We start from the raw sequence: 11,934 nt of genomic DNA on the forward strand, positions 1-11,934 counted from the left end.
TTATCTAGGTAGCTAGCCCTTAAGTAATTTTTAATACTACAGATATACCATGTGGGTTTCTTTAGTGCTATACATCCCACCCCTCTGTCTGCATCGTGGATGTGTTCTGCAGCTTCTCTTTGCAAGCAACATTCCAGACGTGTTTACAGCACCCATGTGCTTCAGCTGCTTTGAGGCAGAAGTTACAGCTCCTACCTGGAGTAGCTGCAGCTGTGTTACAGATGTACAGTATGCCATGAGCTCGTTCAGGCATTACCAAGTGCAGACAGAGAAGTACAATTAGTGTTGACTTGACAACAATGACTACCTAGGTATTTTTTTGTGACCTTGTATTCTATACAAAAATCAACAAATATTCAAGTATATTATGGCAGTGAAGGCAGCTTTTTCACACCTGTATATTCTAGACAAAGATATTTCTTTTTTTTTTTTTCCCCATTTCATTCACTGAGCTGAGCTCAGATATGTGATCTGGTGACCTTTGGTGACCGCAGCTTATTCACTGGGATAAAAAACAGCCTTGATGCAGTACTGAAGTCATTATGCTCAGTAGTTAACCCCAACACTTCTAAATTTAGTTTTTAAAAGAAGTGAAGCATATCAGAATATTACTTCATTTCTGACTGAGAAATCTGTCCCAACAGGACTTCTAGAACACAAAGGTAGTTCCAGCTTTCTCTCATTCCTGTTAAAACAAAAAACCACCAACAAACTTGAAATTGACAGTAGTGTATGGAGTGGATTTCTGTCCAACAAATACAAGTCTGTTTTAGAAAACTGTCATACAACTGAGCAAGGATGCTTTCAATACTGTACTTGCAACTTCTTGCAAAGGATCATATACACTTAAGATAATATGCTAGTTAGTAAAAAAAGAAATTCAAGTCATACTATACAACCCTGATGAACTTTGACTGGCCAGTTTGGCAACGTCCAATAGTTTAACTTCTATACTGTCATTAAGTTTACCTTGCTTACACAGGGACAAACGCACAAAGAAGATGGGAAAGGAAGAAGCCAATAGGTCTCTCCCACTGGCACTGTTCCTGTGACAGTTCCCCATTATTTTGCTGTTCACAGAAGTTTTTCTGTAGTTTTCAGTGCTGTTCGTATTTTGAAACTTTTCATTTCCTAAGCCTTTCTCATTGCAATGAACAGTTCTTAGAGCAAAATTCTAGTTCCAACACCACTCTTCCTAAAAACCTTTCAAATAGACCTTCAGTGCTCATCACAGCTTTCAAGGTGCAAAATGCCCATGCACCTCTTTGAGTTATTGTGGTCCAATACAAATCTGGTAAAGATGATAGGCAGATTTTGGGTTAGTGTACTGAGCCACTGACCTAACAGCATGACAAAGAGGAACCACAAGACCATGTTTTAAACATATGGTTGCTTCCCCACATCCTGCTTACATAATACAGATCACCAAAGCTCTTTTGCTCAACTTGCATGTCTTACTTCAGTTCTTGGAAAATCATGACCTACTTACTTGGCACATGCTTTCTGGAGTGCAGGGATGTAGGCTGGATGTAGCCTAACCTTACAGCTGCTATAACCAAATAGCTTTCCATTTCTTTCCAGTAGCTTTCTAAAATATCTGTTTCCTTCTTAGTTACCTTACGCATAGGAGCCCTACTTGGCTAGTTTTTCCACCTACAGCTTAATATTAAAAAAAAAAAATAAAACAAGCAATGTTAACTCACAGAGCAAGGTATCAAGAAAGAATTATTACTGGAGTATAGTTTTCTTTAAAATGGACTTCCTTATGTATGGAAAACACTTTCTCCCTACCTCCCAGGGCTCCCTCCCTCCCAGTCAGGCTGTATTTGAATGCTGTTCGCATCTTCCTGCAAGACCGCCATGTTAAGTGGAGCTTTTCCAAATGTTATAAACACAGCTTTAAAGTACAGGTGTTATCTATCTACCTGAGAAGTTCTGTAATAAGATGAACTGCTGATAACTATTCTAGGAGAATAATAAACACCAGCATAACTGACATTTATCAGTATTCAGAATTCAAGCATAAAACAGGACTCAAATATTGCACACCTCTACCACATCAAGTTTTTGATCATAAGAAAAGAAACAGTCTGATTTTCCTCTCTACACATCCCTTCTTTAAAGACATATGTGCTCCTATTTTCCTCCTCCTGAAGCAAGATTTCACATTCAGTGCATACAGCCCAGGCTATAACATCCTTAATTTCTTTCTCTTCTGACAATCCTGAAACTGAAGAATTGATTCTTTGGAGGTAGGTGACTACTTCCAAATGCTAGTCTTTTTTGAGAAGCCAGCTTGATCCCCTTGGGTGCCTGGATACCAACTTCTCTTCAGAGGGCTGCACTCCGCTTTGATACATCCTTTGGGCCTTTACTTGGGACACACCAGTCATCTGCCTCTGAGGTAGCTTGGTAATGCTTGAAAGCTGATTTGTTAAAAACTGGGAGTTTTTCTATTGATTCTGTTGATAGGGCCTAAAAAAGAAGTAAAAAAATAAGTGAAAAAAATAAAATCAAGAAGGAAAAAGTTACTTGGTTTCTGCCTCTCATCAATGCCACAGCAAAACTTCATGCAGTATGTTTCAAACGATAGGCCAGTGACACTACAAAACAAAGTTATTTACACAAATGTTTCTACAGTAGATGCAGTTGTTTATGTGCTTCAGTATCTGTGTTTGCTTTGGATAATTTGGCAGGACAGATGCGGTAACATCAACTCATATTTATGCATTTTTACAGGCCTTAAGCATTACTCTGTAATCTGTTTTCAAGATAGTCCTGGAAGCTGTGGAAAAGAACTTTCATTTACGAAATTCCAGAGAAACTTTAAAATATGCTCCTTTCCTACTTCTATATTTTGCAGCTAAAAAGATTCAGTTTCTATTGGGAAATTGTTAAATAGAAACGCTATATGTATATAGCTGAACAATCTCTTCCTCTTTTACTGCTTCTCTGGTTGTGCTTCAGTGTGCTTGGAAGTATGGATTTGGTTTACTAGAAGAAATTCAAAGCAAGTTTTTGCCATGAGTAAGCACAAAAATTAGAAAAGAATAGGTAGTCCTTCTTTCCAGATTACTTATAAAAATGGCAGTGCATTTTACATGCCAGGTATTCAAGATTACTGATATCTAAATCCCATATATGGGCTATATGGCAGATGTTGAACAGGACCAGGTACTAGACTCTAAGGATTAGTTTATACAGACTTTCTCATTGTCAGAATAAAGAAACCAGATCTGTTGCTCACAGCTTTCTGTTTCTGTTACTCCACTTAACTCCCAGTACTTTGTATTCTATGAACCAGTAGACAATAAATCTTCATACAACCTAAACACTAATGGGGCTCTTACTAGTAGTTATTCCAGTAGACTAGATAAAGCTGAGTGACCTTTTCAATTCTAGATACCAGTTACAAATCTTACTGGCATTTCTTAATAAAAATGACAGCTTTTCTGCTCATGAGCAGATAATTTGTTTAAATGATACTGAGTAGTTACCTCATTGCATTAATGGTAGTTATCAACACTATGTTTTATTTAACCAAATCAAAATACATACCTTCAAGTAGATAATAGCATCTGTTCCATAACCACATATGGAGTAGAGATTTAGATCTCCTTGAAAGTATTTAGCATACAGACGAGAAATTGGCAAGCCATACCCAAAGCCAGCCTAAAAATAAAGTACAAGACAAAATTAATTTGTTTTTTTACTAGCTCTTACGATCTGAAATTAAATAGCTGGAAAGTGTTCAGAGATTTTAAACTGTTAGAAAGTCCTTTCCACTTACTCATCTCAAAAGAAAATAGAAAACTCTAATCAGTTTCATCCAGAATATTGGAACTGACCATTAAAAAACCCAAACCACAAGAAAGAAAAAAACCCAAATCTTAATGGAAGAGGGAAGGTTTATATACACATCTTATTTTTAAACAGTACATTTCTGTGTTTTCCCTGCTTTGTCTTTGCTAGTACAGCTTGATTAGTAAAAGGAGTTTGGTACTGGTAGATAACAGTCTAAGCCTCTTAGGTTGTGCTTGCCTCCATAAAGATAGCAGGATTCATAGTAAGTTTGAGGACTGAGTGGGACTGAAGACCAAGTAAATTACTGTCATTGGAGTATAAGTAAAAAAACCCCAGGGTTATATTCAGGTTGGAATGTTCTTCTCTATTTATACCTTTAAAAGCATATTTTTGTCCACTAAGCTCAATATTAAAAATCTGTTTTGGAAAGTGTTAATTCATATTTATGAGGCTCAGTCTTCGTGTACCCCACAAAGGAGTAGGGTGGACATTGCATTTCATAATTCATTAACCTACTGTTCTGTCCACCACTCATAGAAGCCTTATTAGTAACAAGTGTTGAAAAGTATCTTACAAGAGGGGTATTTCGACCATCATCCATCCTTGGCCTTGGTGCTGTCGAATACATGTAGCTAAACAGCTGCTCAATTTTCCTCACTGGAACACCACCTCCTCTGTCTGAGATCTGATTTAAGAGAGAATGAAGTTAACTACAAAAATGTACTAAGAACGGTATTTAAAATGCTGTTATTTAAACAATCCCTTCCAACAGTAATACATGCAAACATTTGTTTTGCAGCATATTATTTTTCAATTAAATAATTGTGCTAAATGGAGGCTATCAACAAAAAGACTCACGCATAGTATCTTTGATCTGTTGTCAGAGGTTGCAAATTCTTATAATAGAATTTGGTGCAGCATATGCAATCATAAAGTTTACATTAAGCCCATACTGTAGAGGCCAATAAGTTACCTTGATTGCCAGGTCTTCTTGTCCTAGAACAACTGTCACTTCAATTGGAGAAAGGGTAGGACTGTTTTCTTGGAATTCAACAGTTGCCCTCATTGAATTCTACGGAAATGAAGGTTACCATTATCAGAAAGTGTTGGATCTATGCATTTAAAATCATACCCCTGTTATGCAGAGGCTGAGCACAGTTACCCTCTGTTCCCATCAGTGCCTAGCTTCCAAGGAACACAATTTAGTGCAAGAGGAACAGAGGAGGTCTCACACCTAAAAGTGACTAAGCATAGCCAAGACTCTACTCTACTCTTGAAAGATGACACTGTTCTTACCCGCCCAACATACAACTCAGCCGATGTAAGTTAAATAACCTAACTCCCTTAGGGGTCACCAGGTTTCTGGAGAAGAGCAGAGCTCAACAGTTGCTAAAGGCTGCCAGAATTCTGCACCCTACATTGGCAGCACATTAGTTCAGCCCCATTCACCTCTTCAAGATTTATCAGCCACTCCACAGAAAAGGCACCAGGGCAAACCTGCCCTATAGATATAATCCCTAAAAGTAGAAGGCTAGCAGTGGTCACAACCCCATGTCCCACTTTTATTCTCTCTCCCTTACCCCGTCCCATTTACCACAGAAGTGTCCAAATACTGTCCTACAAACTGCAATCATTCCTTTCCCAACTGCCAAAGCTATCTCCCCAAATATTTTGGAAACCTCACTGTCCTATGCAAAGCTTTACTTCATTCAGATCTAGCTAGAGATTTTAAATATTGACGCTACAGCTCAGACTACTAAGGGAAGAAACATATTATACTGACATACCTTAATAAGCTCAAAAAGCATGTGAAAAAGATGGGATGGAACATATACAATGCTAATTGGCTCTCCTGGAAGTTTTCCTAGAGGAAGGGGAAAAGCCAAACAAGATTTAAAAGGATGATCAAAGTTTTCTGTATTGTATCCAAATGTTACAATAAGCAAGTTGCATGCCAGAACATACACGAAAATAAATCATGTCTCAGTTTTGGTTTTCTCCCTCCAAACGAGCAAACAACTTTATGCACTCATAACAGTGTTTAGATTGTAATTTCCACTTGCTTAATAACAGTTTATTTTGAATAAACAAAAAAATATGAATTTTTATATTCCATTTTATAAGTAAAGGCTTTTAGAGGTTAAGCAGATTGCCAGAGATCAGACACATGTGGGCAGCTTGGACCAGAAGCAGTGTTCCTCAGTCCGCCCCACTTCCTCACCCCAGATAGAGAGCTCCTCTCTAGCAACTTATCATGTCACTTTAAGTACAGGTCAGTCTTGCTTTTCCCAAATTCATAAATATTACCTCAGGAAATCTATGTTTAAGATACAATGACATTTGAGTTTTAACACAGGAGATTAAATGAGGTGCTTATAACAGAAAAAGAAGGAAAACTAGCCCAAGACAGATCAACCGGTATGTACCATTATGGCTATAGGAATGGAAGCCTTTTGATTCAGTAAAAGCAGCAGTCTGGCTACCAATCGGAAGACAGCCATAAAAGCTCTCATCTTACCATTCACTTGATTAAGTTTCAGTTCTGGAGATGTTAAGTAATACTGGTCACACAACAGCTTGGAACTTTCAAAAGCATCTGAAATATTTTAATAAAACATGTAAAATGTAATGTCAAACACTAGAAGTTCACTCTAATGCATGGCAAAATATGATTTTTAACTGCATTAGCTGCTAAGGTGTTACAGACTCTAAGTGTGTTTCAAAGGAATGATAACATTGCATCCACCATGTGCATTGAAACCGAGAATAAAGAGGCAATTACAGCAGCATGGGTAAATCCTCAGTACGGTCTGATAATTCTGTAAAACAGATGCAACTGTTATCTACCAGTAGGTAAAGCCAATCTCAACACCACAGATAACTTTAATTCCTACCTTATCTGTCACCTGCTAGGCCCTATTCCTACACATTTTTTTACTGCTACTTTGTATTTTTCTGTCCTATAAAAGCTTGTGTTTTGACAGACTGCTTTCAGCTCTTTCAATAAAAACCAGTCAGCATCCTATACAACATGTTGGCTACCCAAATTGCTTGCAATCAGATATAAACAATGATCAAGAAGAGGCATATTAAGGGTCTGAGAATACGTACCATTCACTACTTCAACAACATCACAGCAAGGATCAATACTTCCAATGTGCCTTGGGTGCCCTGATCTGGATTTGTCATCAAAAAGAAGGGCTGTTTGAGATGAAAACAATGCTATATTTAATCCCAAATACTGTATTATTAAAACTCCTTAAATTTAGGCTAATACAGTGTGATCACAGCATGTAATCACATAAAATACTGAATGTTGTTTATGCCTTTAGAAGTTGAAAATTCTATCTACTGCCAGCAAACTATGTTGGCTTTCCTGTAGACCAATATCTAAAGGCTTTTCAGAAGTAAGGAATGAAATCCCTACGTATTCCACACAAGACTTAGTACAATTAGTCTGTAGTCTAGAAAACAAGTTTTCCCATCACTTTCGTTAAGTCATACATCGTTTCTATTCAGTGTCACATAAAACTATCTTAGGCAAATCTCCAACAGTTTTAAGAAATATTTACATTAACATCTTTCTCATTACGTTGAAGTTTTTCCTCAGGTAAAAATTTTTACTTACTATGTTGGTTCATTAACATGCGGGTAGAAATACGGCTCATGTAAAAACGATCCAAAAAATACTGAATGTTTTGATTGGTGATAGGATCTACTTTAAAAGTGTCTTTGTATTCAATTACTCCTTGTGCCATTGTAGGAACCACATCATGATGTCTGTTTCGGACTCTAATTAGGGTATCTATAAAGCTGGGTCAAAAAAAAAAAGATACCTTTTTAGAACATTATTCTAAGACAACACGGAGGCAAGCTTTGTACAATGTCATTATCTAATCCAGCAGCAGCTGGATAAGTGCACAACAACCTTAATATTAAAATACAGTCTATTTTTTCATTCTTTTAGAAGTAATTCCTCACTGACCTAAACCAGAAAAGTTTGGTACTTTTAATACAAAAGGTGTAATCATTAGCCATGTAAAATTCACTGCCTGTTCACTCATTCATAAGAGTTTGAGCAGAGGAAGGGAAAAAGACCCCTAGCTGACATCTTAGGAAGAAGCAGAGATGTGACACTACAGATAATTTTTGTTGGTATTTCTCTGTCACGACAGTTGAAGGGGCAGTATGCCCTTGAAACTGAGCTGCAATAGGTCATATATATTTGCAAGATTGCTAAACACGATCAGATTTAAACAAGCTTCCTCTGTGCACAGCACTTTATGCTAGATTATCAAGTTCAGCTCATGACAGCTGTCATTCTAAACTGACTACATTGCAAAAAGTGGAATGTGAGATCAAAAGTTCAAAGAAACAAGTGAAAAACTTACTCAGATAAGACTTTTTGGTCATCTGGGCTTTTCTGATGGAACTCAACCAGCTCCATTAGGCTTTGGATGTACCTATCAAAAAAGAAAACAAGAAATATATGCTATTCATTTGATTTTTATTAGTCTAGGAACAGGAAAAATACTTTGTTGTGTCCAAATGATTACTCTTAACAAGTCAGCTAGAAGTTTGAAGTATCAAAGTTCCGTCCAAGTATGGACTCACAGATGAACACTTCTTGACTGTCCGAACCCTAGAAATTTGACAAGTCTTTCCTTGTGCCTGCCACCCAGAAAGGAATCTAAACCCTCACTTTAGGTCCATAGGATCCCCTTACAATTCTTGAGAAGACGTGCTTCAAAAGAAGGTCCAAATGACAGTACTGATCAGGGAGCCATCTAAGCAATTTTTCCAAATCTGATCAGCTTTGGCACAAGCTAAGTACTTGAGTCTCTTGTGCTAACATCTGACAGCCTTGACGCATATTGCAAAGGCACAACTGTTTACTAGATTAAGGACAGTTTCTGGATCTCGCTCTAATACTTTCGCCCTTTATGTCAGCCATCCTTGCAAATGCTGCAACTGTGCCAGTAAAGCAAGGTTAAGTCAGATTCAACCACTGTGTCAACCGCAGAGATTATCTTAATTGAATTCCAAACACTTGCTGCACAGGCCAATGCAATATACTATGGAACGGAAGCTCTGTTAGTAATTCCATCAGCGAGAGACCCAAACAAGTATATAGCCTGCTCTCCCATTTTTGTGCAGCCCTGAGGGTCTGTAATGCTATGAGAAAACAGAACATGCTTTCTTCTCTCCCTTCTTAAAGGGTAAGAGGTGAGATTTGCTCTACCAGCTATTTCAAACTGTTAAACAAACAAACAAACCAACCTATTTAAAGAAAACCAATATAACCATGTTTGTTTTCAATTTAATTTTAGTATGCTAGAAAAGGACAGTGTATCAAAGCTGAATTGCAAGCTGTTATGAAGCACCTGCGTTTTTATTTGTATTTTGTTACTGTCTTCTACTATTCAAAAAAAGTCTGTGACAACCAAGTTGTTAAACCTATGTTATTTTACAGGCTGAATTCAAGTAGTTCTTACTTACCAGCTTTTTACTAATTGTACTGATGGAGTGCCTAGTAATTTGTCAGGAAGAAGATCAATTTCTTTCAGTATGTTTGCAAACCTCACAGGAAGTTCTTGTCTCAAAAATGCAAAAGAAGTTCTCTCACACCCATTAGTTGAGCCTACGAACAATCCAAAATAAAAATCTTGTTTAAGAAGTTTCAAGCTACAAGTACAAATTGCTGTCTTGCCACAGACTTCTGTACTATATCCCTTTGCAATCGTCACGCTATTACTGGCCAGTGCTCCCAAGTGTACGCATATGTTTGTGCTGGATGTTGTTTACATGGCAGCAAGACACAGCATGTTCCTGGGAGGAGTACTTGGATGACTCCCGTTTAGACACGGGACTTAGTTGTAATCCTCCAGACGAAGCGCTCCAGCCTTCATATACACGGGCTTCTTCAGGGTGACGTCTGAAAATGTCATGTGAGCACAGGCTTCACAGCTGCCAAAGCCGTAATCAGATCTGGGGACAGTGTGTTCGCTCCATGGGGGCGAGACTAATGACCCCTCCCCAATAACGTGTACAGCAGAACATCAAACACCCACTAAATGATTGAACTCCCGCTCCCATGGACGCCACCGAAAGAGAGCTGTAGGGTGTCTCCGGCTTTAATCGGGGCAGCTACCGGTCACCGTCGCCTGGCAACCGGCCGGCGGGTGTCCGAGGCCGGGGGTGGTCGCCCAAGGCGACCTCCCCACCGCCACCACCCCCGGGGCCGGCGGGTTCCCGCCGCTCGAGGGGGCCGCTCCGCTCCTCGGTGCTGGGGGTCCGGCCGCCCACCCCCCTCGTCCCGCCGCAGCCCCGGGGCTCGCCCCTCAGCGGGGAAACCAGCCCCCCAGCGACAGGCTGGCAGCCGTCCCCCCGACCCTCCCCTGCTCCTCCCGCCTCTCACCGAAGTCCAGCAACTGCTTGATGGAGAGCGGGGAGGGAGAGAAGCGGGAGAACTGCTCCACCTCCCGCGGCAACTGGCCGCGGCTGCTGCCGCTGCTGGCCCCTGCCAGGGGGGCGGCGGTGCGCAGGGCGATCCGGGCGGCCTTCATCGCTCCCGGGGCGTTAGTCGCTCGCTCGGTCGGTCGGTCGGTCGGTCGGTCGGTCGGTCGGTCGGTCGGTCGGTCGGTCGGTCGGTCGGTCGGTCGGTCGGTCGGTACGAGCACGACTCGCGCTGTCCCCCCGCCTGTGGCGAGTGGCTTCACGTGCCGCCGCTATTTACAGTCCGGGGGGGCGGGGCTCCGGCAGGCCACGCCCCACCGCCCCTAACGGAACCGCGTCCCCCCCCCGCGGGGCGGCTCGTGACAGCGGTTGGCGGGGCTCCCCGTTCCTCTCCCCCCGCGGGGGAAGCGCCGGGGGCGCCGGGGAGGCCGCGGGGGAGCCCCCGGTGACCTTGTTTACCGGGCAGGGGCCGGGCAATGTCAGCGGCGGGGCGGCCTTGCCAACATCCAAGGGCGCCGCGCTCCTCCCGCTCCTCATTGGGTGCTCGGGGGGATCCGGCCGTCTAGAGGGAGCCAATGGGCGTCGGGGGGATCCCGCGGGGCGTGGGCTGCCGCGCTTGGGGGCCTGTGGATAGCCTGAGGGGACGCTATCCCTGGGCACTACGCGCGGGCATGCCAGCGGTGGGATTTCTTGACGGCCTGGGGTCGGTGCAGAGGGTACGTGCAAAGGGAGCAAAATCGGATTCTAGCCACAGGGTTCAGAAAGCTCGGCATGCAGGTCATCGCTGTGACCTGGATTAATAGTGACCAAATATCTGAGGACAGCTGCTTTGGTGACGCACTAGTCCCAAATCGCCACGTGAGCCGTATTTACTCTCTCCAGAGCTGACCTATGAGGTGACTGACCCAACAGCTCTCCCACAGCCGGTTCATCCTCCAGGGTCACGATGAGCTGGGAAAAGCCTGAACACCTTTCCTCTCCACTGGAGAGGGAACTTTGATCTCCGGTGCTGCCTGGCTTTTTCCCAAAATGCCAAGTCCACTTCACTAAAGGCAGGGCTTACATAATGCATTGAAGAGTTCATGTCAGCAAAGGTCGTCTTTGCGTCCTACATCTTGGTCAGTAACAGCACGACTACATAGCAATAAAACAATGACACAAAAGATTACAGCCTTAACACTTACATATAACTCCTACATCCAATTTTTATGTGCATATGTTTCTACACACACGACTAGGCATACTTTTCTGTCATGGGAAGAAAGATACATTCCTAAAAATAAATTAATATTTTCATGCAGTGGAACAGGCTGCCCAGGGAGGTTGTGGAGTCTCCTTCCCCGGAGACATTCAAAACCCGCCTGGACGTGGTCCTGTGCCCCCTGCTCTGGGTGTGCCTGCTCAAGCAGGGGGGTTGGACAAGATGATCTCCAGAGGTCCCTTCCAAGCCCCACCATTCTGTGATTCTGTAATGCTTCATAGGCAGGGGAGAACACTTCAGCTTATCACTAGATTTTTTTTGAACTTTATCTCATTTTTGTTTTCTTAGTCATTATATCTGTTATCCCTGCTTGCTGTTCTACTTCCACAGTACTTTCTGGGTTTTTTTTATTGCTCCCTGTTTTATTATTTTATTGGGAGAGTTACTCTGTTATTGCTCCATTGGATGTATTA

General features: G+C 41.8%; 1 protein-coding gene across 4 annotated transcripts; it reads right to left on the minus strand.

The window, feature by feature from the left end:
- Nucleotides 1-416: 416 nt before the first annotated feature.
- On the minus strand, nt 417-10,492 carry PDK4 (pyruvate dehydrogenase kinase 4). Of its 4 annotated transcripts, none has more exons than XM_075082874.1 (12): nt 10,456-10,492; nt 10,223-10,395; nt 9,304-9,445; nt 8,196-8,267; nt 7,433-7,617; nt 6,916-7,005; nt 6,323-6,400; nt 5,592-5,668; nt 4,778-4,876; nt 4,379-4,489; nt 3,559-3,672; nt 417-2,475 (listed from the first exon to the last, which is right to left on the minus strand). In XM_075082874.1, exons 2-12 carry the CDS (start codon nt 10,368-10,370, stop codon nt 2,332-2,334), a joined length of 1,260 nt encoding a protein of 419 aa, XP_074938975.1. In that variant the 5' UTR covers nt 10,371-10,395; nt 10,456-10,492; the 3' UTR covers nt 417-2,331. The 4 variants fall into 4 exon arrangements, with proteins under 4 accessions (XP_074938975.1, XP_074938976.1, XP_074938977.1 ...); XM_075082875.1 differs by having other exon boundaries at nt 10,460-10,481; XM_075082876.1 differs by lacking the exon at nt 10,456-10,492 and adding an exon at nt 10,415-10,431 and having other exon boundaries at nt 10,223-10,382.
- Nucleotides 10,493-11,934: the final 1,442 nt, after the last annotated feature.

This window comes from Phalacrocorax aristotelis, chromosome 2, assembly GCF_949628215.1.
Source record: "Phalacrocorax aristotelis chromosome 2, bGulAri2.1, whole genome shotgun sequence".
Classification (NCBI taxonomy): Eukaryota; Metazoa; Chordata; class Aves; order Suliformes; family Phalacrocoracidae; genus Phalacrocorax; species Phalacrocorax aristotelis.

Bases quoted from the DNA above. Each gene is read 5' to 3' on its own strand.
- PDK4 (XM_075082874.1), bottom strand. From the start codon at position 10,370: ATGAAGGCCGCCCGGATCGCCCTGCGCACCGCCGCCCCCCTGGCAGGG. The intron at 5,669-6,322 runs GTAAGATGAGAG...CCCTTCCTCTAG, and splicing joins GAAACTTAATCAAGTGAATG to GAAAACTTCCAGGAGAGCCA. The intron at 4,877-5,591 runs GTATGTCAGTAT...TCATTTCCGTAG, and splicing joins TGCTTTTTGAGCTTATTAAG to AATTCAATGAGGGCAACTGT.